The following is a 25,710-nucleotide window of genomic DNA, read 5'->3' as shown; positions in this document are numbered from 1 at the left end:
GAGAACGCACATGAAGTGCGCTGCGAACGCTTTAGTATGCGCTCTGCAACCGTCCAAGTACAAATTAGCATACCTTGACGTACGCTGCCGCTACCAGCAAAGAAATAAATGTGGTACAACAACAGGCGTTCCCTCAAGCACCCACTTACAAGGCCTCTTCAGTATTTCTGCCAAAGCATGGAAGGAATTCCGGCTCTCTCATAACGTTGTGGTCGCACGCGCTGCCGACGCAAAGCAGAATTAGAAACTACGCGAGAGCGAATTTCGAAAGCGGGCAGGCATATCAACGAGTTCTTGTTGTAAGGAAGTCTAGTGAGAAGCAAACCACCCACCTTTCAATGACAGACGCACAAAAAGCAGGAGCAGGAGGGTGCCGTAGCCGCGCTTTACACTGCAGCCATGCGTAGCCGCGCTTCGACGTGAGCGGTAGCCATCTTGTCAATGTAGGGGCCCGCGAGGCATAAACGTAGAACCGCAGAAGAGGCTCTGAATATTAGTCAATCAAAATAGCATTGTGGGATAAACCAAAAAAACATGAAATGTTATTTCATGGACATTTGTAATCTTTGAAGTATTTAAAACTATGGAGGTTAAGTTTTGAGTCGTTTCTTTCGCTGAAGGTCACGAATAACAGGAAATTTCGGTTTCTCTTTTTAACAGATTTCCTTCATGGCACATTTACAGAAAGTTTCTTTCGCGGTACAGAAATTTCATGCATTTTATCTGTAAATTTACAACTATTTTTTACAGTGTATCGTCCCGCATAAATGCCCCTGAAATAGCGCAAAGAAATCGTATGTGGCACTAGAAGAACATCTTGACACGACAGAGCCCCAACAATGCCTCGAGAAAGACGACAGGGTAACAGCAGCATGCCATGTCTCAAAACACAAGATGTCAGAATTTTCTGTCGTTGTATTCGGTTGTATTTTTCAACTGGGCAATATGATGGTGAGGAGTACTACGACCTTGGAAACACTACTACATTAAACTAACTAACAAGAAAGATGGTAATTAAATGCGGTGCCGAAAGCCCCACACGCTCGTTTTATGCCTCTATCTCTGCATTTTCGTAAGCACCGCCTCGCGGCCTTGTGGACTGAGTGAGCTATATGACCTGCTTTGTTGTCAGCTACTGGGGGTCGTACCTGTCTTTCAATAAGCGTGGAGACTTCTGGTTTTATTTACGTCTATTGTGCGCGCCTCAATCAGTTGTGGCACTCTAAAGCTCTTGGGTGGTTGAAAAAGGTCCATCAAAATATCACCCCTGGGTCTAGCATCGACATATTAGCACAGCGCAAAATGAATGAGGACGGAGAGAGAACGCAACACAGGCGCTGTGTACACAACACATGTGTACTCTCTCCGTCCTCGTTCATTTTGCGCTGTGCTAATATGTCGATCCTAAATCACCAACCACCCCAAGGAACCATTCCTTCACGTCGGGGTCCCTTTAACCATTCGGAAATTTCGGGAGGCTTTAATAAATTATGGGAATCAAGTATTCACTATTGTGCTATTTTATTACGAACCCAAGTCACTTTCAGCGTTGCTATCTATGTATCTATCTATCTAGCCGCCTACGTCTGGGTGCTCTCATGATCGCGTCCTTAACTTGGTGTAGACCAAAATTGGAACAGGAAGGTAAGAAGATTGGGCGAATATGAGTGTCTGGTCATCACATGAATAACGTGAAAATCCTGTCGCGTACGTCGTCAAACCCTTTCCTCCAGACACATGAGGCATCCGTACACGTGTGGCACAGGTGTACGGGTATGCGCCACAGGCGATCGACAGCTTATATCAACCCAGGAACGGCGAGAATAGGCATTCGTAATTTAAATGCGAGAGCGTTAAGAAAAAACGCCAGGCCTGCGCGGAAAGCGCAGCACAGTCAAGGCGAAAGCTGAAAGAGCGGCATTTCTAGAGCTCGTTGTAAACCCTCTTGGGGCTACTAATACAAGTACACTAGCAAGGTACCCATTACGTTATCACTGTTGGGAAGCGCCTACAACGCCATTATTCGTCACTCTGCGCAGAAACGAGGTACCCGCTACACATCTGTAAGGCATTATGTGCACTTTGTTGACGTGACGACTGATGACGATGAAGAATTGTGGCTCAGCCCTTTGTAATGGGTTGGAAGCTTTAAACGGCTCACAAGTTACGTAATTCGCATTGTGTGATGGCCGGTCGCTATTTCGCTCTCCCATCATGCAGTATAACGTACATTGACGTGAGAAAGAGAGAGAGAGAGGGGGGGGGGGGAGAACTTTATTGAGACCCTGAGGAAATGAATCATGGGCTTATGGGCTTCCTTGGCAACCAATACAAGTGCACTTGCCAGGAACCCACTAAGCTTTAACTTATCATAATTTCTGTGAAGTAGGAAAGCAGCGACTATGCCATTTTTCGTCATTCAACGGAGAGCCGTGGTACCCGCTAAAACATGTAAGGCATTATGCGCACTTTGTTGATGTAATGCCTGATGACGATGAAGAATTATGGCAGAGTCCTTTGTAATGGGTTGGATGCATTCAACAACCTACTCGTTGCGCAGTTAGCATTGTGGGGGGCCTGGTTACAGAATTCACGCCGTGTAAAGCCTGTTTGTAATTTCACTCTTCTATCACGCTATATTACATAGAGTAGTGTGGTTCCTTCCGGACATGAGGCCTGTATAGCGTCTTTTTGCAAGGCAGTTTCAAGCACCGGCATGGCTCTGACGTAGAACACTGGGCTCCCACGCAGGGGGGCCCAGGTTCGAACCCCGTTCCATCCTGGAAATGTTTTCTTTTTTTATTTCGCGTGCTAGTGGTTACGGACACCGGCGGCGGCGGCGGCGGACAACTACGGCGCCAAAAACGGCCGTTGAAATGACCTCATAACAGCTTTCGCTGTAAAACCGACATATGCAGCGTTGGCTCGGCGATTGCAAAGTATAATAATTAGGATCCAAGCAGTCTGCGGGCCCGTCAGATATTCTACCGCAGAGCCACGCCAGGTCTAGAAACTGCTTTGGAAAAACACCCTATGCAGGCGTAATGTCTGTGCAACATCTATTGTGGTTGTTGTGCTGGCTACCTAACTTTATAACTGCAATAAACGCAATCAACACCCATGATGATGACCATGTACGAGGAGGGCAGATGTGTCTTATGAATGCCCACAATACATATATATATATATATATATATATATATATATATATATATATATATATATATATATATATATATATATATATATATATATATAGCAGTCTAATAAACCTTGCATTTATATTCCTATGAGTCAGCAAGCAACATTCAAACGTTGGTCGACTCCGGAGAAATACATTAACGAAAGTTACAGTATTAACGTAGTAAACGCCAGTCTTGTCGACGTGCCTGCTAAGCCCACAATGTGCGCACAACTACTGCACTTAGAACACGTAGATCCACCTCGTAACGCTTGGCTCAAAGCAGGAGTGTAGGCAGAAATTTTTTTTCGGGGTGGGGGGCACCTCCTTGATTTTAAGGGGTCAAGTGTCATATTGGGCTCTGTATGCCATAGCTAAAAAAAAAATTCGGGAGGGGGGGGGGGGCGGCCCAGTCTGCCTTCCACCCTGACTACACCACTGGCTCAAAGCCAAAAAGTGCAGCATAGAACTACTCGCTGACTGCTTCGCATGAAACCGATTCCCACAAGGCGGAGGATCTGCAGAATTTTCTTTTTTTTTTCCTTCAACAGCATGTTAACGTTTTTGTTGGCTCTTCAAGTTGGCGCCAGCGTATATAATGTCATTATTCGCCCTTCGAAGAGCATGGATGCATCTAGAATGCTTGATGCACGCGACCAGCGCCTTCAATATTTCCCAGCCGTCCAACAGCGATATATTTGCATTCTCGTGATGCTTGTCTCTTGAATGCCTCCTGTGTTTCCCTTCATGCCTGACCAACATTTGGTGTGTTGATAGTGAGGCATGTTCTTTCTTTTCTTTTTCACTATCGTAGGCGGCGGCACTGCAGGTAGCTCGGGTGAAGGCTTCGCCACTGGCATAGGTGGTGGCTACGGTGGCAGCGGTGGCAGCGGTGGAAATGCTGCATCGGCCTTGTTGGCTGGCGGCGCTGGTGAGTGCATTTTATTCGGCTAAGCAGCTTGCAGGAATTTTCATTGCACTGTGAAAAGCTGCGGTATTCAAAATATTTTAGAGATGTCTGGCTATCCAGCATTACTTAATTTTATTTATTTATTTTAATACTTAATCATTATTTTATTCATTTATTGAATGACACATACCGCGGGCGCCTCAAGATGGCGCCTACGGCAGGAATGGCCGTACAGGGATAACACTATGTAACACGACGCGGCTGAAAGAACATGGAATACATCTGCAATATTACCGTATACACAGCGCGAATAGCGCTGCGCCCAACAAAACAAAAGCTCATTTGCATGGCTAATTCTTAATACAAGAAAAAAGATCACCGCCAAGCCCTCCGTACGGATGGTTAACGAGCGAAGCTGAAACGTGCTTAAAGGGGAACTCCGGTGCATTTTCGACCATATTGAGATAATGCTGTTTTCAAATAGTATTAACAGTCTTGTAACGGCTAGGGTGGTTCATTTTGCTGCGAGACCCGTCAATAATTTTAAATAAGCAATGAACGATGAGTCGAAACCGAAACCGAAATAGGGAGCTGCTTCAGCTCGTAGGCGGTGACGTCACGAGGAGCACTCCCGCCGCCGTAGTGGCCGTAGCACACGTGATTCTTCTACCGCGCGGAAACCAAGCAGCGATGTCTTCCGACGCGGAGTCTAGCTATGCCAGCTCGTCCGAACTAACCAGCGATGACTGCAGCGACGAATGCTTCTACCTGAGCGCGGAAGCATCGCCTTTTGCCTTCGTCGCCTGGAAGAAGAAAGCGCGCGCAGCGTCCGTCTGCTGGGCGAGGCGGGCCGGGGTAGCAGGGGTACGTAGACAAGATACGTCACGTACACAGGGTGGCCCGCGCTTAAAGGCGTGTTTCCATAATTGGCGACCAATTTTAAAATTCGTTTTCTAAAAAACTAAATGACTTACGGTTGTATAATTTGGCACATATCATCAGGGTACCGAAGAGAACATATGCTGAAAGTTTAATTGAAATCGGTGAATATCGAAAAATCCCCGGAGTTCCCCCTTAAGCAGTGGGTTAATCCCGGCGGAACCAAAGTGCCGCTCGAAAAACTCCCACCGCAAGCGGGCGTTGGGCCCGGCAGACGCGTTCCCGTCATTGCCACGTTGACGCTGCTCTGCCCGCACCGGCGCTTCCTCGGCTCGCCGTTGTCGCTTGCGTTCGAGCTCTCGAGTATCCACCCGCCATTGGCGCTGCGCCGTGCTCCCTAGCAGGTCGCAGAAATAAGTGCCTTTTAACGCGACAGCGTTAGAGAGCTCGTTGCGCAGAAATTCCGCCGTCGCTCACGGCGTCGCTTGTGAGCGAGAAATCACATGTGAGCGAAAAATAGAGAAAGATGCAAATAAAAGAAACAATAAAAACTTCGGTCCCATTGAGGATTGAACCTGGGCTTTTTGCGTGGCGAGCAGGTGTTCTACTACAAAGCCACGATGTCACTTGCAAATGCTTCGGAAAAAAAAAACTACATAAATGCCGTGTAGTGGAAGGAGTCTCCTTAACGCATTTTGTTCGGCAGGTGTCACGACGAAAATGAGCCCATTCGGCGATTTGTAGGCGTAATGGCGAGGCCATCAAACTACGTTTTTTGCGCGATGCCATGCTTCGAAAAAAGCCGGGATAGTGCAGCCATCGCCGCTAAAAACACACACAAACTTTCAAACAGCCCCAAAAATGGACAACTATGTCCATATAGCGGAAAACTAATCAAGCCAACGCCTTCTTTCTAGAGGAGGCATTGATCAAGCAAACAGCAAACATTAGATAATGTGCTGCCGTCTGTGAGGCATTGTGAGAAATATGTCTCGACTCTAGCACAGGGAAGTGCTTTAGATCGAAAACCTGTACTATTACTATAGATACAACGCGCGCGCGTTTGTGTGTGTCAATGTGCGTGTGCGTGTGTTTGTAAGAATACACATTAATAAGTATGCACTTAGTGGTTGAAGTGCGCACTAGGAGCTGGATTTCGCTATCGCGTTCAACTGTTAAAGGCGAACCTTAAGGGTACCCCAATTTTTGTAGCGTTAGCTACACTGACCTAGCCGAGCCAGTTTCGCGCGCCTCCTCAAGAGCCGTGCTGCGCATGCGCGAGGATCAGTGATGTCACACAAATGGCGCACCGGAGCCGGCACCTCCCGCGCACTCCGCCGCCGCCGGTCTGCGCATTCCAGAGGAGTGACGTCGTAGCCGTGGCCGACGCACTGGCGCCGGCGTGCGCGCAGCTATTCGCCTTCGCTGTGCAATCGCCGTCTGACACTGCGCTGGAGCGGCTTGATAGCGCCTCTCTCTGGCGTTTGCCAGTGTGGTATAGCCATGGAGAAGGAGAGCGCAAATGCTGCTACATGGCGCAGAAGAGCGGAGAAGCTTAACTCATCGGATCCCGAAGTAGTTGCCTGGCAAAATAAATATACATGCGCCCCATAATACGTATACCGTGTGTGTGTGTCTTTGGAGCAGCAGTAAGCATGATAATCAAGCTATTCCTAGACAATCAGAAAAGCTAAGAGTAATCAGCTGAACTTTTGCCAACGCTTCGTATATCCTGGCATAGCCGAGCTAAGCCACTGCAACATTTTTTTCTTCTTCCTTGACAACCACTACCAGCACCACTGCCACCACCGCCATTGGCGCTTGCGCTCCACTTCGCGATTTACCGCGGCTTGACAGGCTGCCGGATCCTCGGTACACAGTTGCTGCTCGCGCTTGGCCACCCGGATTTGTACATGCATCGGCCCAGAGAACACGAGTTCTCTCACAGTAGTGCTGGCGGCCCTGTTCTTCGAAAGTTGCCTGCTGTTTGGGCGTTCGTACGATCCATGTTGAAGCACGGCCGGTCTGGAGGCGCGCGCTCGCTCTAGACCGGTCGCGCGAGTGCGCGCCTCCAGACCGGCCGTGGTTGAAGTTGTAAGTTGAAACTGCTGCGCGCGAGCTCCGCGGCATAGCATCGACGGAACGAACGACGTCACTGACGGCGCAGCCAATGACGCGCGTGCTTGGGTACGACGTAGAGAACGACGTCACTGACGGCGCAGCCAATGCAGTTTCTAGCAACATGAGGACAGACAGATTTTCGTTCTGTCTAGCCATATTGGGCGGGAGGCCAACCACTCGAAACGTCGGCGCCACCATAGGCGTAACGTGTTTGGCAGGATCATGTAGCCTCTGCGGCCGCGTCGGCTTTTTGTGTAGCGCTACCGCGTGCTTTGAAAACAAGTTTCAAATTTCACCTGCGCTGCGACCTGTTCAAAAGATGTTTTCTCGTCTTTTGAACGCAGTTGAACCGATCGTAATAGGAGTGGCTGCCTCCGAAGGCGATGAACACGGTGTTCTACTGCTGGGCGCCGCAGTGCCGGATTTCCTCAACAGAGTCCGGTGTCAGCCTCCGCGTAAAAAGAAATTTTGTTAAGCGTGGGTTTTGAAGCTAAGAACCGGCAAGCCGTCATCGGCTACGAGTCGTGTGTGCAACAAGCACTTCTGCGACGGACTTTGGCTACTGCGTCGGGGCTGCGATGTTCCACGAGTAGCAGACAGTGCGCCCTGAGACGATCGCTTGTGCGCGCTTCCCGCCGGCTAATGGTACTTATCTCTCACAGGATGGAAAAGGCACTAACATTTACCAGGTGAGATACCATCTCAGAACCCTCCCGTGCGACCTCTTGATCGTCGGCCCCGTGCTTAGCGTCCACTAAATCGGCTGCAGATACGCAAGTCATTCTTTAGGTTCGTTGGATTAAAAAAACGCCAGGCCTGCGCGGAAAGCGCAGCACAGTCACAGCGAGAGCTAGAAGAGCGGCATTTCTAGAGCCCGTTATAAACTCTCTTGTGGCTACTAATACAAATAAGCTAGCAACGTACCCACTACGCCACAAATCATAATTTTTCTGAAGTTGGGAAGCACCCACCACGACATTATTCGTCATTCTGAGGAGAAACGAGCTACCACATGTAGGGCATTACGCGCAGTTTGTTGATGCGACGGTTGATGACGATGAAGAATAATGGCTGAGCCATTTTAATGGGTTGGAAGCTTTATACGACCCACAATTCACATCGTGTGACGTCGGGTCGTTATTTTACTCTCCCACCACGCTATATAACATAGGTAAACGTGAGAAAGAGAGAGACAGGGAAAGAATTTTATTAAGACCCCGAGGAAATGCATCATGGGAGCCTTATGGGCTTCCTTGGCAACCTATAGAAGTGCACTTGCGAGAAATCCACTAGGCAATAAATGATCAAAATTTTTTGAAGTAGGGAAGCAGCCACTATTTCATTTTTCGTCATTCTGCAGAGAATCGTGGTACCCGCTAAACACCTTTAAGGCATTCTGTGAACTTTGTTCATGCTGCGGCTGATCACGATGAAGAAATATGGGAGAGCCCTTTTTAATGGGTTGGAAGCATTCAACAGCCCACTCGTTGCGCAATTCGCATTGTGTGACGCCTTGTTGCAAAATTCGCGTTGTGTGACGTTTGGTTGTTATTTTACTCTTCTACCACGCTACATTACATGTGTTAATGTAGTTCCTTCGCGACATGAAGCCAGCATACGGTCTTTTTGCAACGCAGTTTCAAGCACCGGCATGGCTCAGAGGTAGAACACTGGGCTCCCACGCAGAGGGACCAGGTTCGAACCTCGTTCCATCCTGGAAATTTTTCCTTATTTCGTTTTTTTTATTTCGAGCGATAGTGGTTACGGACACCGGCGGCGGCGGCGGACAACTACGGCGCCAAAAACGGCCCTTGTTGTGATCTCATACAGCTTTCGCTGTAAAACTCACAGGGTCTCTAATGCATTCGCCTAAGATGAGTGGAAGACGAAAGCCATGTTCTTCTTCTTGTTGTGAGTTGATGTATTCGCCCCAGCTTTAAGCTTTCTGCACCTAACACGGTTTTGCACTGCCTCCATGATCGGCCCACCGATCACACAGGCAGTGCATAGCGGCCATGTCTTGTAAATACGTATGCATGGGACGTCACCTTATGGGACGTCATGGTGACATCATATTGAAGCCACGAATTTTTGCAATCGTTGACGCCATGACGTCACACGGTGACGTCATCACGTGATTATTTTTTGCATCCCCCTTGTTGACGCCGCCGACGCGGGACGCCGACGCCGACGGTCAATCTTCCCGTTTGATGAGACATCTAAGGCTTTTGCCTTCATAAGCTACACGACGTTTGCTGGTGGATGTGCATAGCGTGCCAGTCAAATGCTGCGGCTGATGGGTGCGGCATTTATGTCGGCAATGACACTCAAGCTTGCGTTCTCCTGACGCAAACACTACGTGCTTTTTGTAAGAGGACCAAATTTATTTGTGTTACTCTAAAACTCAATTTGGGTTTCTTCAACCCCATGCATTTTCTTGGAGCCTTATTTATTTATGCGCGAAAGATGCCGCGCTGTTTGCGTCAGAAACGACACTGCTACCAAAATTGTTGGAGTAATCGCCAAATAATGCTGCGCATTAAAGGGCCCCTCACCAGGCCACATAGCAAATTTTAGTTAGACGCTGGAAGATGTTGTGTGCCGAATGAAGAGCAGTATGCCGCAAGAATTTTTCAAATCGGTTCATTACGAGCTGAGAAAAACAATAATTTGTAGCAGCGCGAAACCATGATGCGAGGAGGCGAGTTTCAAACCCTTGCCACTCGCCCCGTGTAGCCTTAGCAAGCCAGATCTCTTCCCTGTCCTCTTCACTTGACACATACGCATGAACACGTCATGCGCATGCATGGCCACGTGCGCATGACGTGCCCGAGCCAGCCCGAGCACGCGAGTGGCGTTGCACGGCCGCTACTTTTTTTTTATGTAACGGCCGTGGGCGTTTTGTCGGCGTTCTCTGTGGTGTACTGCCTGTTTCTGCGGGACGGGCATGAAAGTTGAGACATTTGTACGGGCACGACAGTGGCTGTATCATGAGCCAGTGCCGCATTAACGTTTACTTGGACGCGGTAGAATAAACGAGCATAACGAGTGCTCGAACGCGCCAGAACATCACTTTCGTTTCCAGGGCTGGCGTCTGCTCGATGCGTTAACCATGGGGACACGAACGCACGGGAAAGGGCGGCACATTAGCCCCGAATCTCGCTGCAATTCACGAAAAAAAAATGAAAAAGACGCACACATTCCCTTTGTGTGTCCCATTATTTCTCTCAAGTCTTATTATTCTATTCAAGCAACAAATTACACAAACTACACATGTCGTGTCAAATAATTATCGCAGTGTCACGTGGTACTGTTGGCGACGTCAGAGCACAGTCGTCTACGTAGAGGAGCGACGTCACAGCACTACCACCTACGTAGGGCCATTTTCTCATGTACGTCATCCCCTCATTCTCTAAAGCGCGCGCCCGCGAGAGGAAGGGCAAGCAGCGTTCACCTTGAAATTTGACCCATTTCCGCGGCGCGTAGCGTTGCAAATTTTGGCAGACGTGATCGTGAACGCCCAGTGTATGCATTGCGCTCGTTATCTCAAAATTGTCAAACCTGGTGAGGGGCCCTTTAAAATTTAGCTTTTTACTGTTTATGCATTGTTGTTACCTTGCTTTGCGGCAGCAGGTTGCTGCAATAACTTCTCTTTCTTTCACCGCTATTTCAAGTTAATGCGGGTCCTTGTTTTCAGCCGACGTTTGCAGAACAAGTCCGGCGAACGTTACTGTCTTTTCTTTCTTTTCCTTGGCGTTGCATGCTACTACATGCTTGGCCTCGTAGGCCACTCTCCTTCCACCAGCAATCTCGAAGTGGTAAAGCTTTGGTCTATGAATTTGTTGATGGCAGAGAGCGACAAGTTCACCGGAATGCAACGGGAACAATAATTAAGGGTCATATTGTAAAATGCATAGTATTTGCTCACGCTTTTTGTGAGCACCAAACGAAACGAATGCACGGAATTAAGAAACAGAAGCAGCTCTAATTGCTCGTTGAGAAAGCCGGTCAAAACGGAGTGTGAGACAACTTGCCAAATGAGATTAAAACGTACACGAATTTAGACTGAAAAAAAAAAAAACATTGAATCGTCGGGACGGCGCATCACAAGTTCTCACAGGCGCACCGAAGACGTCGATGTAACGAAATTGTTTTTGAACTGCTCTGATAGCGTCTGCGCAACAATAGTTGTATATGTACTCACAAGTTCTCATATTTTGAGGGCCTGAAGTTCACAGCGCGGTGCCAAAACGCGCCCGTAGCGAAAGCGTGACCGTGAATACGGACATACATGCAAACGTTACATGCGGGGTTGCCAGGTCGAAAAGGCAAAAAATAGCCAGAAATTTGAAGAAGCTAGCCAAAAAGTAGCCAGCTTGAGCCAAGGGGAGTAAAAGTAGCCAAAAGTAGCCACGCGTGTGTGAAAATAATTTAGACGTTTTTATATAAATGACTAAATGCAAAAGTCTTCCTCCGGGATTTTCTTTAAAGATTATTATCTCTCTCTTCCGGCGAAAATTCAAACGCGCACGGCACAAACACTTAGATATCCGAATTATTGAGATTCAAGCATAAATCGTTAAGTTTAACAATCCTTTTGTGCAGGATGACGAAGTTCTTGCGCTGTTGCAAAAAAACGACACTCTTTTCGCGAGCCTTGCAGGACTATTCTTAAAAGGACTAGAAGTACCGACACCAAAAATGAGCCCACGGTACGAGTGCGGTAAAAATTACAGCTGATGGGATTGAAGCATAAATTGCTGTCATCTTCGCAATTATTTCGCGCATTATAACGAAATCCGAGCAGCTAATATGTTCTAGAGCTATACTTCGCACCTAATCGTAAGAAATGACACAAACAGCTTTTCGGATCTTGGATTTCTACTCTAGATGAGTTCACAACACCCTGGATGCGGAGCCCTTCAGATATCATTTGACTTCTAATTGGGGTTTAAAGTCGCGTTGAGCATTAGGTGGTTTGCACAGTGAGGCCTTATGCAACAATGTTTCCTGTGTACCAGCCACATATACAGAAGGCTTTTGTTATTTTGCGAGAGCCAACTTTAGTGGCAGATTATGAAGGTGCAGTTGTTGTAATATTTATATTATGATTCTCACCATTGATCCTTTCCCCTGCTTAGACCATTGAGTCATCCTTTTGAACTAAAGCAAGCTTTCTGTTTTCGTTGCCATGTTTTTACACCACATACTCGAACGCCAATGGCTGCGATGTCACCAGATATTGATCATTTGGCTAAAATCAAGAGTACCACAATGTAGCCAAAAAGTAGCCAAATTGGCGCAATGTAGCGAAACCTGGCAACCCTGGCTACATGCAGAAGCACCGTCGGTCGCCACGAACCCGTGCGATCGCTCGCTTGAGACATTTTTTCTGTTATGCTTCATTTGGTTATAGAGGTAGTCTACTCTAACAAGACATTTTATATAGTTTGCACTCATCGACTTACTACCTTGCACGCAAGAAGCCGGCTCAGGGGTCTCCATCGCGGTGACCGCGTGAAGCAGGCGCTTCGTTTTCTGCAAGAGACTGCGACTGTGAACTATCAGAAATGTGCTGGAAGGCTTCCGTGAGGTGTTTTCGAAGAGCGCCGACAGCAATACCCGTGGGGAGTGCAGCGGAGGTATCCTACCTAGCAGCAATTGAGGCGTATCTGATGGAGGGCGACTCAGTAACTCCTTGCCCCCAATACAGCTTCGGTGTAAAAATAAAAAGGATCACGGACGTCTACGTTAACCCGTAATGAAAAATAGGAGCCTGGCAGAATTCGGGCGTCGGTGGTGCTGAGCTTTTTCTCGAGCAGTTCGTTTAGCAATAGAGCGGCAGACGAAAAATTTCCACCGGTTGTGTATAAACCATCCAAACTTCGCCAACGCGCAATCTTTCGCCAACTGTGCCCTCTAAGCTTGGTTGGTTTTCTATAGATAAAACAATACACTTGCCTCTGGGCATCCCGGACTCTCCATTTCTCCAAGCTGAAGATGAGGAAGTGGTACCATTTGACGCAGTAATGTTACAGGGCCTGCACAATACAACATAGTCAAGAATGGTAGCTTGCCATGCTGATATTAATGTAGTACGTACAATTCGAGAGGCAGCTTCTTCGAATCTGCATGTTCATTAGTACAAGCATACATGGTCCAACCTAACATAGAATAATGGCAACGAATAAAAATTTTTGCATCGAAGCTGTTCTAGCTCCACGTAAAATGTGTGGTCGCACCCGAAAACTATAATCATCATGAACGGGTATGTGCGACAGAGTTTGGGATGATTCCACTACTCACCGCTACGGCGTGACCTGTAATAACCCTGATGGGTAAGAGAACGAGTGCAGAGAGAGGGAGAGAGATTAAAATAAGAGCAATACAAACAGACAGCGAAAGACAGATATAAAGAAAGAGAAAAAAATTACACCATCTCCCGCTAAAGGGGACCATGAGGCGATGTGAAGCCGGAGCACTTGCACGATCGCGTTCCGTTGGCGTTTGTTGGGCATGCTACCGACCTCGCGTCGTGGAACGCGAAGAGGGACGCTACGCGCGTCGTATCTTCCATCTAGCCTGGCCGTTAATTCTCACAGGGCGAGCGGGGAACGCGGTCGACAGGCGGGCGAGAGGGGGGCAGCGTAGGAGAGGAGAGAGAAGGGGAGGGGACGCATGCGCTCGAGCTCATCGCGGCGTTGCGCAGGAGAGAATTTCGGCATGTCTAGCCCGCGTTTCAGAGGAAGAGTGGAAAGGGGGAGGGGGGAGGGGTATGGGAGAGGGGTAGGGGAGAGCGAAAGTGGAGAGGGAAAGTGGAAGGGAAAGTGGAGAGGGGAAGGGGAGAGGGAAAGAGGGAGGGGAAGGGGAGAGGGTAGGGGAGAGGGGAAGGGGAGAGGGTGAGTGGAGAGGAGGTGTGTGGAGAGGGTATGCGCATGCGCAGTAAGGGTGGTCACGCCGAACACCACCACCACCACCACCGCCGGATTGAGCTCGACCTTAAGATACTTCACATCTAAAATTCTTGCCTACAGGAAATTCTTCACGAAGTGGTATTCGAACCCGCGTACCTTGATCTGAAAGAGGAGGGTCCTAACCATCGTCTATCCAGGCACGCTAGCAAGGCAGAGCATAGCCTTATGTAATAAAAGAACTAAATACGCTCACCAAATGCTACAGTTTTGTTTACCTGCTGCTCTAAATCAATTATACAAGGAGAATGGTCTCAGTGTATCAACTCTGTCGTTAAAAAGGCTACGCGATGTATTTATGTGATTGCTTGTGCTGCCATGGGTCCATTTGTTTGTCTTTTTATATGCCTTTAACACTTCGCCTAATTTCTTTCCCTTGTTTTCATGTTTCCACAATAACCTTGTTTATTTATTTCCGACCGTGGATGTTTATTGTTTTTCTGTTTTAGTTAGTCCATTGATTATGTATATCGTGTGTTCGACCGCTGTGAAGCCGCCCAGTGTATGAGGTGGCCAGGTTCCCCTCAAGCTGCTCAATGCAGCTTTTTGCCTGGTCATCCTCGCAACCTTGTTGTTGTGAATAAACAATTCAATATAGTGTAGCCACGAGATAGGAAAGGGAAGTGAGCGTGAGGAGGAGAGATGTGAGGGTGAGAAGGAAGGAAAAGATGGGGGGAGAGAGTAGAGCGTAGCACAGAAAGAATGATGAAGAGATAAATAGACAGAAAGAAATACACAAAGAAAAATAGAGACAGAGAGAAGATCAACGAAACAGAAAGAAAGAAAGAGAGGGAGAGAAAAAAGATAGACAGAGGAAGCAAGCTTCGCGTCGTCTAGCGACTAGATACCGCACCACCTGGCCAAGCCGCGCATGCGCAGAAGGCAGGCCACGCCCACCGACCGACACATCGCGCGCAGCCTCTATAGTGCATAGCCTAGCTGCTCCTGATCGTCTCCAGAGATTCATGGGCGTCCTAAGAAAATGCGTACTCCCGCGGAGGAAGCCTCGCATCTCGAAGCTACACTTGTCGGTCGACGGGCCTGTGCTTCGCTATGCCAATCTTTGCGGGACTTAGTGCAAACTGGCCGATTTTTTTACAGGTGAAGCAATGTTATTTCTAAAGCCTGTAATCGCTGAACCTCTCGCAGTTACTTTATAGTTTTTTGATAATTATTATTGATGCTTTTCGCTTCAATAAAAATCTACATAGCAAAAAAATTGGGGCAGCTTCGCCACGCCATTCCTTAGAACTGCTTCCGAAGAAAACCCTATACGAATGTCATGTGATGCGAACAGTCTCTTTAACTCATGTAATGTTACGGGGCAGAAGCGTAGAATCGCGCCAGGCGTTAAGACTTGAGCATTGCACAATGACCGAGGGCTTTAAATGACCACCCATTACAAAGCAATCAGACGTATTCAATCACCATCAACAGCAAAAGCATTAACAAAGTGAGTAGCTACGTCGGTTCGCGTGTTGCCTTGCGGACGCGTAGTGGGTACTAAGTTATAGCTTGTTTAAGTTGTTTTTATTATCGTTCAGGTATAGGGCACGCGTTGGCTTATAACTGAAAGATTATAAAATTAACTTAAACAAGCTATAGCTTAGTTATGCCGTTATCATAAAAACAACTTAAGCAAACTCTAGCTTAATTATGCCGTTATATATTACGTAAGACCATGCATGTTAATTATCAGAAGGCAAACACAACGCCCTAGAACAGCTCTGCAGGTCTTTGCTTACATTATACTTCTGCCCCTTTGGATGATGAAGCGGTGAAATATTACCTGCCCTTTGATGGTCCAAGCAGGTAGTGCCATTCCATAATTTTAGCACTATTGCCATTTTTGAAGTTATTACAGCAGTATTACTAAAATAAGTTGCAAGCAGTTGTATGACTTGCATTATTTGCTGTCCTGGTCAATTCCTTGTCCCGTGTTCTTTGTTGCGCTGTGGTTGCTGATGAACGGCGAAAAGGCCCACGCTAGAACCCTGCACTGACGTGCTATGCAGTGAACGCCAGACAATGGAACACTTCGTGCAACCTTGGGGTTGTTCAGTTAGAAAGACGTTTTTCTCGCCTAAAACAAAACCTACTCTTCTCAAACTTCCTGTACGTCATACCCACAAAGGATACTGCACAACGATGAAAAAGTCATATTTTTACTTGGACCGCTACATTGTCAAAATGAAGCCGCAGTATGGGTCAAAACGCTTTTTTCCCCCAAATTTGTCAGAATATTGTGGCAACGTTTCTTCTTCTTTCGATCACGCAGTATTTTCATCACTTACTGTAGGAACCTACAAAGCCCACAATTTTAATATATTACTCGCGGAAAAATCGCTGCTCTTTCTAAGAAATGATAAACATGCAGCATTTTGTGACTTTTCGTCAAGGACAAAAATAATGAAAGCTGAAAAAAGATGAATAACCTATCATAGTCATGAAAGAGAAGCGCCTTAAAATTAAGAAAAAAAAATTGTTTCGTAGTATTGGCTCAAACCAGTAGTTTTGTAGCGAAGCCTTTATTGAGTAATGGGTTGCGCTATCTATAGCCTTCTAGTGGGTCGTCGCCTTTGGCTCTTCGCGCTCGCGCTCTTGAGTCCGTGTTTGTGCCTCGACTGTCGCCATTGCATATCGTCGCCGACTACCGTCCAATAAACGCCTCAACAAATTGGTGGAGAGTGCTGTGCTCCTATTCGATGCCCCTGGAGCTGAGATCCCGTACCCTACCAACTACCATGCCTCAAGACGCTGCTCAGCAAACGTCTCCTTCCACAACGACCGCATGTCCCGGTGTCCCCCGCATCCGCGACCCTCCTATCTTCACCGGCGCGGATGGAACCGATGTTGAGGACTGGCTTGCGATGTACGAGCGTGTGAGCGTACCAAACAAATGGGACGAGGCAGGCAAACTCAGCAACCTGGTTTTCTACCTCGCGGGTGTGGCGGGCCTGTGGTACAACAACCACACCACCGAGTTCCCCACGTGGTCTGCTTTCAAGACCGCCATCATCGATGTGTTTGGCCGCCCTGCCGTTCGTAAACTGCAAGCCGAACAACGGTTACGTGAACGAGCTCAGCAGACCGGTGAGTCCTTTACGAGCTACATTGAAGACGTCCTGGACTTGTGCAAGAAGGCTGACGCGGCCATGCCTGAGTCTGACAAGATCCGCCACGTTCTGAAAGGCATCGACGACGATGCCTTCACTATGCTGCTCGCCAAGAACCCTCGTACTGTGGCCGAGGTGATTACGCTCTGCCAAAGCTACGAGGAGCTGCGCCGGCAGCGACTGCTGACCCGTCGACCTCCATCACGTGACCCCGATCTCGCAGGCTTGTCGGCCATTTCTGATCAGTCCGCCTTGCTCGCCGAGATCAAGTCATTCGTGCGCGAGGAAATTGCCCGCCAGTTCTCCCTACTGGCCTTCCCTCGCCCGCAGCATGTTGAACAGCCGTCGACCACGCTACTGGCTCCCTTACGCCGCGCTATTCAGCAGGAAATCGCGGAGGTCATGCCGGAATACCACCAGCCCCCTCCGGCACCTGCGCCGCTCAGTTACGCGCAGGTTGTAGCCAGGCCACCCCAAGCGATTCCTGTGGCTGCCCCACTTACTTACGCCGAAGCCGTCGCCCGACCTCAAGCCTTCGAAGCGAGTGGGCCGGCTGCGTTTGCCGACGCCATACCTAGGCCACCGATGCAGCCCATCATGCAGTCGTATCAGCAGACGCCTCGTCCACCGCGTCCTGCTCCATGGATGGGACCTACCCCGGCGAACCGATGGCGCACTTCTGACAACCGCCCGATCTGCTTCGCGTGTGGTTGCGCCGGTCATGTCGCCCGCTATTGCAATCGCGTGCAGCCGCCTCGTGTAGCCTCAGCCATCCCCAGCCAGTCAAGCCGCCCGTATTACGATTCACCGCCGCCTATGTCACCGTCGTCTCGCCCAGCTCCATCTACCCACCGTTCGCCGTCACCACGACGCCGATCACTGTCACCGATGCGGCCACGGCCGGTCACACGTGACCAGGAAAACTAATCGTCGCAGTCCACGAGGCAAGGGCTGCGACGCTATCGAACTGCGAAAGCCCTCAGCGAAGCCCATCAAACGTGTTAGACGTGTTTGTGGACGGTGTGCGCGCATCTGCCCTTATTGACACTGGAGCCGCCGTATCCGTTATTGACGCCAAACTTAGCCGACTACTGCGAAAAGTGACGACGCCACTTCCCGGGCTCTCCCTCCCTACAGCAAGCGCCCAAAGTATTCACCCTACAGCGGTGTGCACAGCCCGCGTCATGATTAAGGATGCTCTGTACGCCGTCGAATTGATTATAACTCCAGCATGCTCTCACGACGTCATCCTAGGATGGGATTTTCTCTCCCACCACGACGCCGTTATTCATTGCGCACCCGCCGAAATAGAGCTCTCACCATTCTCTGATCTGACGCCGGCTGACAGTCCATCGTCTGTGAGCAAGGCACTCGTCAAAGACGACACCAGGCTGCCTGCATACTCGTCAGCGGCCGTGTCCGTCTACTGCGCCAGTCTCTCCGACACCGTCGCCCTCCTCTCGCCATCCGACCGTGTTTGCACGAGGAAAGGCTTGCTGGTGCCCTTCGCCACCGTGCAAGTCACTCAGGGCAGCACGTCAATTTTTGTTATCAACCCATCTCCGTACAGTGTTACGTTGGTGCGAGGAGAATGTCTCGGCAGCGTGGAACCCCTCGAAGACGCACAAGTTATGGACGAACCAGATGGCACGCACTGCCCCAGTTCCGGCACGCTCAGTTCTGTTACCACGTCTGGTTCATCGCCCGCTGATGTATTTGCTTCTTCCATTGCTGACAACCTTACGCCGGACCAGCGTTCCCAGCTTCTAGACCTCTTGGAAGAATTTCGCGCTTCTTTCGATATTGCTCAAACTTCTCTCGGCCGCACGTCCACCGTTACGCATCGCATCGACACTGGCGCCCAACCACCACTGCGGCAACGTCCATATCGCGTATCTCCCACAGAACGCCGCGTAATCAACGAGCAAGTCGACGACATGCTTCGACGCGATGTTATTCGACCATCTAACAGCCCCTGGGCGTCTCCTGTCGTACTTGTTGCGAAGAAGGACGGTTCTGTGCGGTTCTGTGTGGACTACCGACGACTCAATAAGATCACTCGCAAGGACGTTTATCCGCTGCCGCGAATCGACGACGCGATTGACAGCCTACAAGGAGCCGAATTCTTTTCGTCTATCGATTTGCGCTCAGGGTACTGGCAGGTACCTATGGCTGATGACGCTCGACCGAAGACCGCCTTTGTCACGCCCGACGGCTTGTACGAATTCAACATCATGCCGTTTGGGCTGTGTAATGCGCCCGCCACCTTCGAGCGCATGATGGATACTGTTCTGCGCAACCTGAAATGGCACACGTGCTTGTGCTACCTCGACGACGTCGTCGTTTTCGCTCCACACTTCTCCACGCATCTTCAACGCCTCCGGCATGTGTTGACGCGTTTGAGCGACGCTGGTCTGCAACTGAATTTAAAGAAGTGCCGATTTGCAGCACGGCAGCTGACAATACTCGGCTACGTCGTGTCCAAGGACGGAATTCTCCCCGATCCAGCCAAACTTCGGGCCGTGACCGAGTTCCCGAAACCTACGTCCGTCAAAGAACTGCGCAGTTTCGTAGGACTGTGTTCCTACTTTCGGCGCTTCATTCGAAACTTTGCGACTATCATATCACCGCTGACGAAGCTCCTCGGAAGTAACGGGCCCCTCCATTCGTGGTCGTCGGAGTGCGACGACGCTTTCGCAAAGCTCCGTCGTTTGTTGACGTCGCCTCCCATACTACGCCACTACGACCCTACGGCCCCTACAGAGGTACACACAGACGCCAGCGGTGTTGGCCTTGGCGCTGTCCTTGCGCAGCGCAAACCAGGATTCCCTGAATATGTCGTGGCATATGCAAGTCGTACGCTTACTAAAGCCGAGACCAATTACACCGTCACCGAAAAGGAATGCCTGGCGATCATATGGGCCCTTACAAAGTTCCGACCCTATTTATATGGCCGCACATTTGATGTCATCACCGACCATCATGCACTATGCTGGTTGTCGTCATTGAAGGATCCCTCAGGCCGCCTCGCCCGCTGGGCACTTCGCCTACAGGACTACGATATTCGCGTGCTGTACCGCAACGGACGCCAGCATGCTGACGCCGACGCCCTCTCGCGCTCCCCCTTGCCTGACAACGATGCCCCCTGCTCGGTACCTAACAATGTTGTTTCTTCCATCGACGTTCACACCATCGCTACCGAACAACGCAAGGATAAATGGATCGCCTCGCTAATAGACTTGCTCACTGATCCGTCGGCAACACCAATCACTCGCGCGTTGCGTCGTCAAGCCCACCATTTCACCATTCGTGACGACCTACTGCACCGACGCAATTACAACGCCGACGGCAGCCAGTGGCTACTTGTGATACCCCGCAGTCTGCGTTCTGAAATATGCGAGTCTTTCCACTCTGATACACAATGCGCGCACTCTGGGGTATCAAAAACTTACCACCGCATTCGACAACGATACTTCTGGCGAGGGATGTACCGCTACGTGCAGAAGTTCGTTCGCTCCTGCCTCGATTGCCAACGCCGAAAACCTTCAACGCACGTGTCACCCGCCGGTCTACAACCGTTACCTTGCCCGAACCGTCCGTTCGGGCGCGTGGGCATCGACTTGTACGGACCACTTCCTCTGACATCGGCTGGTAACCGCTGGGCCATCGTCGCTGTTGACCACCTTACGCGATACGCCGAAACCGCCGCTCTCCCAGCGGCTACAGCGCGCGATGTTGCCTCCTTCCTGCTACACCGATTCATGCTGCGTCACGGTCCACCCCAGGAGCTTCTCAGCGATCGAGGCCGTGTCTTCTTGTCGGAAGTCGTCGAAGCAATTCTAAAAGAGTGCCGTGCTGTTCACCGCAAGACTACTGCTTACCACCCGCAGACGAATGGGCTCACCGAACGCTTTAACCGCACGCTCGGCGACATGCTCTCAATGTACGTCGCCGCCGATCACACAAATTGGGATGCCATTCTGCCCTTCGTCACCTACGCCTATAATACCGCCCCTCAAAGCACAACTGGTTTTTCACCCTTCTTCCTATTGTACGGAAGGCACCCGTCGCACACCATCGACACGATACTCCCATACAAGCCGGATTCAACTGAGTGTGCGCCGATATCTGACACAGCCAGGCTTGCGGAAGAGTGCCGCGAGCTTGCCAAGACGTTTACAACGCAGGAACAAGAGCGGCAGAAGAGCATTCGCGGTGGAACCACCACTTCTGAGTCCACGTTCCTCCCTGGAGCGCTCGTATGGCTCTCGGTCCCTACCACTGCAACTGGCCTCTCTACAAAACTACTGCCGAAATACGAAGGCCCCTACCGGGTCGTCGAGCGCACATCCCCGGTCAACTACGTGATCGAACCCATCGAACCATCTTCGGACATGCGCCGTCGAGGGCGCGACATCGTCAACGTGGAGCGTCTCAAGGCTTACTATGACCCACTCATAGTGACGAGCTGTTAGGTCGCCAGACGGCTCCCTTTTCGTACCCGGGGAAATTGTAGCGAAGCCTTTATTGAGTAATGGGTTGCGCTATCTATAGCCTTCTAGTGGGTCGTCGCCTTTGGCTCTTCGCGCTCGCGCTCTTGAGTCCGTGTTTGTGCCTCGACTGTCGCCATTGCATATCGTCGCCGACTACCGTCCAATAAACGCCTCAACAGTTTTATATAAATTGTTATGTACGACACAGTTTCACTTCCGTGCCCTAAACTCGAAGCGCCCTCTAGGCAACACAAATATTTTTCCGAAATATAACGCCTCAATAACTACTTCTGACATTCACAAATGCCAGCCCAATTCATTTCAGCATGATCGGATATGGACCAAAATTTACCTGATACACTTGATATGGAATGACCCATAATATATATATATTGCAACAGGCGGGTTCTTCTCAAGAGGTTCGGCACGGCGCCTGGCACAGAGTCGATGAGCAGGGGAATGGATTGCAAGCGTAGACTGCACCGGCACCATTCGCAAGTGTAACGACAGCGAAAGGGAGTAAAAGGTTTCGTCGGCGCGCACAGTCTTCAGACGGTGTAAACAGGGCACTGGAATCACAGACAGAGTCACAGGAAACGGACACTAAGGCAGCAGAGAACGGAGAAATGACGACGTCAGCAGCGACGACCAATTTAGGCGACGGGCTTGGGGAGTCCGGGACAGTGGTACCCAAAGGGGACAGAGCGAGTTGAGCACGAGCGCAGTCAACGACAGCATGGTGTGCGGAAAGGAAGTCCCAGCCAAGGATGACGTCATGCGACGCATGCGAGAGGACAACAAATTCGACAATATAGAATGCGTCGTTGATGAACACACGTGCTGTGCACGCGGCCGAAGGCTTAACGTGCTGTGAGCTCGCCGTCCGTAATAGAAGGTCAGAAACCGGTATCGTCACTTTCTTGAGCTTGCGGCATAATAGTTCACTGATAACACAAACGGCAGCTCCTGTGTCAACAAGAGCGTTGGTCGCGACACCGTCTATAAAAACTGCGATTTCGTTAGGGGGCGAAAGATGAGGCCTTGAAATTTTCGACGAAGGCGCAGTTCTTGCCTCGGGAACTGCGGCTCTTAGTTTTCCTCCTGAGCAGAGTTGGGACGGCGGAGCATGGGAGAAATGGAGCGGCGCCGGGGAGAAGGAGATCGACGGGAGGCGAAAGTGGCACGGTGCGAATAAGTGTCCGATGAGTCAGCAGGGGTACGGCGTGCTGGTTGCTGTGGCATGTAGCCGAGGTTGGTGGCGTCATCATGCGAATGCAGACCGCGGCGACGACAGTGGCGTGCAACATGGCCAGGAATACCGCAGGCATAGCAGATGGGCCTGTTGTCTGGAGTACGCCAGGGGTTGTGAGAAGGTCCGGGAGGCGAGAAGGGTGGTGCGTGAACAGGGCGTACCGGGCGGACAGGGCGTGGCGACGAGTAGAAGTTGGTGACTGAGCCGGATGGTACTGGCGTCGGTCGAGCATATGAATGGGTAACGGCTTCAGCGTAAGTGAGAGGCGCCGCAACTTGCGTTGTTGGAACAGGAGGTGGGAGAGCCTCAGCAACTTGACTCTGAATGACACGGCGGAGCGAGTGATCCAGCGCCGTGGGGCTCTCGTTGACACATGCCACAAGGGAGAGCTGGCGAGCCACTTCCTCGCGAACGTACTGCTTAATTTGTGGCAGCAAGGCGGAATATTCAGCGCCAGTGCTTCTAGCTTCCAAGACTGAGAGTTCCGCTGTCGGAATTCCGGCGCGACGGGTAGAAAGGCGCTCTTTACGCAGCTCATCAAAGCTTTGGCATAGTTCAATGACTTGCGTTACTGTCTGAGGGCACTTGGCTACTAGCATATGGAACGCATCGTCATCTATGCCTTTCAGAATGTGCCTTATTTTGTCAGATTCTGCCATTGACACATTCACCCGCTTACAGAGGTCGATGACGTCCTCAATATAGCTTGTGAAGGTCTCACCGTTTTTTTGGGCTCTGGCACGCAGGCGGTGTTCGGCGCGAAGCTTTCGCACGCCTGGCCTACCGAAGAACGAAGTGAGTTTCTCTTTGAAAGCCGACCAGTTGGTGAAATCGGCTTCATGGTTGAAGTACCATAGCTTGGCCACATCGGTCAGGTAAAAGCTGACGTGCGTCAACTTTCCACTTTCATCCCATTTGTTCGGACCGCTCACGCGCTCAAACTCTACCAGCCAGTCTTCGACGTCCATTTCGTCAGTGCCGCTGAACATCGGAGGGTCACGTTGAAGAAACACCCCAGCACACATGACCGACGTCGGTGTAGGTGGGGCTGGAGAGGGAACGGTGTCCTCGGTCATTGCGGAGGCAGATGGTAAAGTGCGGTTGCGGAGCTCCAGGACGAGGAGGGGGAACTACCCAGCACCTCCACCAAATGCAACAGGCGGGTTCTTCTCAAGAGGTTCGGCACGGCGCCTGGCACAAGGGTCACAAATGCGAGACAGCGTCAGCACAGAAAACAGACCGAGCGCGCAACACACGAACGTCATCGTCTTCACTTTCGCTGGCACAGAGCGGGCGCCGATGCGCACCGGTACAATATATATATATATATATATATATATATATATATATTGCGGCGAAGCAATTGATACTGTTCAACGGTTGCGCTCTCCAGCGACTCCTAGTGGGTCGTCCTCTTCTAAACGCCTCTCGCGCTCGGAGCCCGTGCTTTTGCCTTGACTGTCGCCATAGTGCATTGTCGCCGAGTGCCGTTCAATAAACAGATAAACAGCTTAACAATATATATATATATATATATATAAACAATAAAGTGCTAACAAAGGACCCGGAAGTAAAAGTTGAAACACTGAACAATTTTTCCTGCGTGCTATATATATATATATATATATATATATATATATATATATATATATATATATATATATATATATATATATATATATATATATATATATATGTGTGTGTGTGTGTGTGTGTGTGTGTGTGTGTGTGTGTGTGTGTGTGCCGGCTAGCTGGCCAACCTTTTTCAAGGTGGCTCTCCCAAAGGAATGTCTAATCAGCCGAACATTAGTAAATGTACTGTGCACAACCATTCTACCTCATACACTGTTTTCTTCTCATATATATGATGAATAAAGGCACTAATCCTACTTCGTGGAGTTGTCGACCTTCGCTATCGTTGGCGAAACTGCAACGACTCTTTTTTTCCTTTCACAGCTGCTGCCGGCGCTGCCCTGGGCGCTGGCTTGGGCGCTGGCTTGGGTAGTCGCTTTGGCACTGGCTCTCGCGGTAGCCTTGGCGGTGGCTTTGGAAGTGGCCTTCCCGGTGTCTCAGGAGGCGGCTCAGGTAGTAAATTTCTCAATGACTTAGGCGTATTTTCTTGACTATGCTAGCAGCCCCGAAGACCTACCTCATCAGCTACCTCATCGAGTCGTTCAAGTGATTGTTACGAACGTCTCGCGCACTGAGGAAATCGAAGTTATGTTAACCATTCTGAAGATAGCTGGCTATGTAGCACTGTTTAATGTTCTTCAAAATTTACATAACAGACCAACATGTTTCCATAATGCAAGCAATTACGCACGCTATGATATATGGGTCTGTGAATAAACAGCAAGGCAACAACGGCGTCATAACAACTGCTTCGTTCTTGTAGTGTACGCCTGGGTAATTTTTGCTATGTTTCTGTACCTCTCCATTGCACACTGTGAAACAAATCCCCCTTAGAAAAAATATAATACGGCAGTGTAAGTCTCAACGCCCTAACATTACGGCAAAACTGTCAGGGACATTCGTTTAAGTGTGTCCATGCATCCCAAGTGAGTTAATTGCAAAAAAAGGAATCAATCTGTCGCTTCCCAGAATTGAACCCGCGTCATGTAGGTTTAGGTTACTCCAGGTGATGAGCCGAACTGTCAAAGACGCTGCTCAACGAATGTTTCTGTTTTATTTCAGGTTAACATTGCTCTTCCAAGAGCACAAGAAATTAGCTGCGAAACTATCATTCTCACTTCCATGGCGACGCATACACATAGGCAAAGTACGATA

The 25,710-nt window shown here is 49.7% G+C and overlaps 1 protein-coding gene across 1 annotated transcript in view; it reads left to right on the top strand.

Annotated features, from left to right (window-relative positions):
• Positions 1–1,737: 1,737 nt before the first annotated feature.
• LOC125756394 (keratin, type I cytoskeletal 9-like) overlaps positions 1,738–25,710 on the top strand; it is a 47,990-nt gene continuing 24,017 nt past the window's right edge. Inside the window, exons 1-3 of the mRNA XM_049411093.1 lie at positions 1,738–1,765; positions 3,996–4,112; positions 24,880–25,008. Of these exons, the coding sequence (XP_049267050.1) occupies positions 1,738–1,765; positions 3,996–4,112; positions 24,880–25,008 (274 nt within the window). The remainder of the gene's footprint in view (positions 1,766–3,995; positions 4,113–24,879; positions 25,009–25,710) is intronic.

Source organism: Rhipicephalus sanguineus, chromosome 11 (genome assembly GCF_013339695.2).
Source record: "Rhipicephalus sanguineus isolate Rsan-2018 chromosome 11, BIME_Rsan_1.4, whole genome shotgun sequence".
NCBI classification, from domain to species: domain Eukaryota; kingdom Metazoa; phylum Arthropoda; class Arachnida; order Ixodida; family Ixodidae; genus Rhipicephalus; species Rhipicephalus sanguineus.
This window is presented reverse-complemented; position numbering and strand designations above follow the sequence as displayed.